General features: G+C 30.1%; 1 protein-coding gene across 1 annotated transcript in view; it reads right to left on the bottom strand.

Moving 5' to 3' along the window:
- LOC107635957 (protein MAIN-LIKE 2-like) overlaps nt 1768-2658 on the bottom strand; it is a 1520-nt gene continuing 629 nt past the window's right edge. Inside the window, exons 2-3 of the mRNA XM_016339504.1 lie at nt 2223-2239; nt 1768-2118 (exon numbers count right to left, since the gene is read on the bottom strand). Coding sequence (XP_016194990.1) covers nt 1768-2118; nt 2223-2239 — 368 coding nt within the window. The remainder of the gene's footprint in view (nt 2119-2222; nt 2240-2658) is intronic.

The raw sequence follows: 2658 nt of genomic DNA, 5'->3' as shown, positions 1-2658 counted from the left end.
TCTTTATTTTTTTAAAATGCATTAATATTGAATTCTTTTATAGCACTTCTTGAGGTTCATTTTTTTAGATATTAAATAAAAATTAGTGTAATTTTTTAATATTGAAACCACGATATTTTATAAAATTTTGGAGACCGTAAAATTCGCAGAAGGGGAATTATTAGAACAGATTTTTTTTAGTTCATCAACAGAAATATTTATAAATACAATACACAAATTACGTATTGTAATATTTTAATATTAAAATTATAATACACAAATTGCGTATTATAAATATACAAACTGCGTATTGTCAGTACAATATGTATTCTGTGTATTGTGCTTGTACAAAAAAATACTCTCAAAATAATGTAAAATTCTATTTTTTATAATATCAACGTAAAATTTTATTCATTCTCGAATATTAAAATAAAAAATCCACTTCTTGATAATTCATTAATAGAAAGAAGAATAATTTTTTTCAAAGTGTATATAAAAACTTTTTCTAATTAAAATTATTACAAGCAAAAAATTTGATAAAAATACACGTTAAGTATTAACCTTTTATATTTATCTTTTATACATTAAATTATTAAAAAATATTTTTTTTTCCATTTAAAATACCTTTTAGTATTGTGGCTTAATTTTATCGTTATAGAAGCCTTGTATGTGATGTGTCTGGATATAAATTTATGGGGTACAAGACAAATTTATGAGACAGCTTTTTGTAAGTGTCAGGAGGTAGAACTCGTACCGTGCGAGTTGTTTGTTAAAAAAATTTGCTGAACAAATCGGATGGTCCGATTTGATAGAGAGAAATTTGAATTTTGGAAGAAAAAAATTGGACCGTGTTGTATGTATATCTGAATTTTCATATGAATGGGAAAATCAAATCGCATGGTCCGATTTGATTATTTTAAATTTTTTTGAATCAAGTTATGAACTAATTGAGGGGTCCGATTTGCATAGACGTACATATAAAGTGTGTAACTGGTGGAAGAAATCAGTTTGCGTCTTGTTCGGCTTCTTCTTTTGGTTTCTTCTTATTGTGTTTCTCTCTTGCTTGGTATGAAACAAAAAAATCTGGTAGTCAAGTTTCTGTTCTTGTTTAAGTGAGTGAGGGAAATTGATGACAGAGTTCTTTTAAAAGTGTATTATTTTGGTCAGATTTTGTTACAAACATCTGAAGGAGTAAAATTTGTTTGTGAAAATCTGTTAGATGTTGTTATTCCCTTCACAATCTCATTTGAAGAGCTCAAAGGTGTGATATGTAAAAAGATTGATTCGGAGAGGTCAAAAAAAATATAATGTATTTTATATAGATATCCCATACCGATGTTTGGTGGATTCGTCCAATTTCAAACCAAATATGTAACGGACAAAGCGAGCTTGGAAGAGATGTTTTCAATGTACATTGAAAGCCGGGCTCAAATCTCGTTCATCGAGTTGTACGTTGAATTCGAACAATTTGAGGCTGACCGGAATATTGTACGGGAAGATTACAATAGTGACAGCGAAGAAGAGTTCGAAAGTAATTACGAAGTTGTTGTACGTAATTACCCATATTTATAAAAAGGATTAGAATTTTGTAATAATTTATCTTGATCGATGGGCCAAATAGTTAAGTGAAGTGCGAAAATATACTCAATTAGTATTTGTTTAAAACGAGATACCCTACATAACGCCCTGTAGTGGTGTACTAGGCATGCCGATCCCCAATTGTACTGTCCAATACTGCCAAAATCACGAAATAAAGATAGAAACTTCCAGTGCACAGATGCCCCAGACTTATCCCCAAACAATTGTCTCGATCAACAACATAATGTGGCACTTCACGTACCTCTGTATACTGTTTTCATCATTCAACTGTAAATTTTCTTTTAGATCCCGTAGCCACGTCAGTTTTATGCAGCTTCCTCTACAGTTCGACTTATGCGGTGCAACTCCAAATTGGTGTAAACACTCCGCCTCCAAGACTTCAAAAATACTCATTGTCATCCCTGTGACGGGAAGACTGTCCGTCGGAAGACCAAGAATTATAGCCACATCTTCAAGCGTCACAGCACATTCACCAATCGGAAGGTGAAACGTATGTGTGTCTGGGTGCCACCTTTCGATTAGAGCATTCACCAGTGCTTTCTGACATTAGACTACCCCAATCTGAGATACATGATAAAAATCAGTAAATCGTAAATGCTCCTCCACCCTATCATTGTACCGATTCGGAGGGACTGGGTGATCACGTGAACATTCTTAAACTCTACAAAAACATAACAAATTATTAGTCAACTCAGATAACAATTACTAACTTACTACTAAAAGATAATAATTTTCTAACTAGAGGAACTAAAATATTAAATTCATGCTAAACTTTTTGTTAATTACAAAATTTAGTAATTACCATGTACTAACCTACCAATTAATGAACTCTCATTATTAAAAAATTTGCACAACTGACTCAACAACACATTAATTGAAACCGCATAACTATCATAAATTATTTTACTAAATCCAACTAAAACAAATAATTCTAACTTCTACATTTAATAATTAATCCTTAAAATTATTCATAACTAACTATTAATAATAATAATAACTAACTATTATAATTTCTAAAATTAATTATAAAAATTAATATCATAATTATAATTTCTAAAATTATTATAAAATTTTTTTAAC

This window comes from Arachis ipaensis, chromosome B04 (genome assembly GCF_000816755.2).
Source record: "Arachis ipaensis cultivar K30076 chromosome B04, Araip1.1, whole genome shotgun sequence".
Classification (NCBI taxonomy): domain Eukaryota; kingdom Viridiplantae; phylum Streptophyta; class Magnoliopsida; order Fabales; family Fabaceae; genus Arachis; species Arachis ipaensis.
Note: the sequence above shows the minus strand (reverse complement) of the source record. Positions and strands in the feature narration are given on the sequence as shown.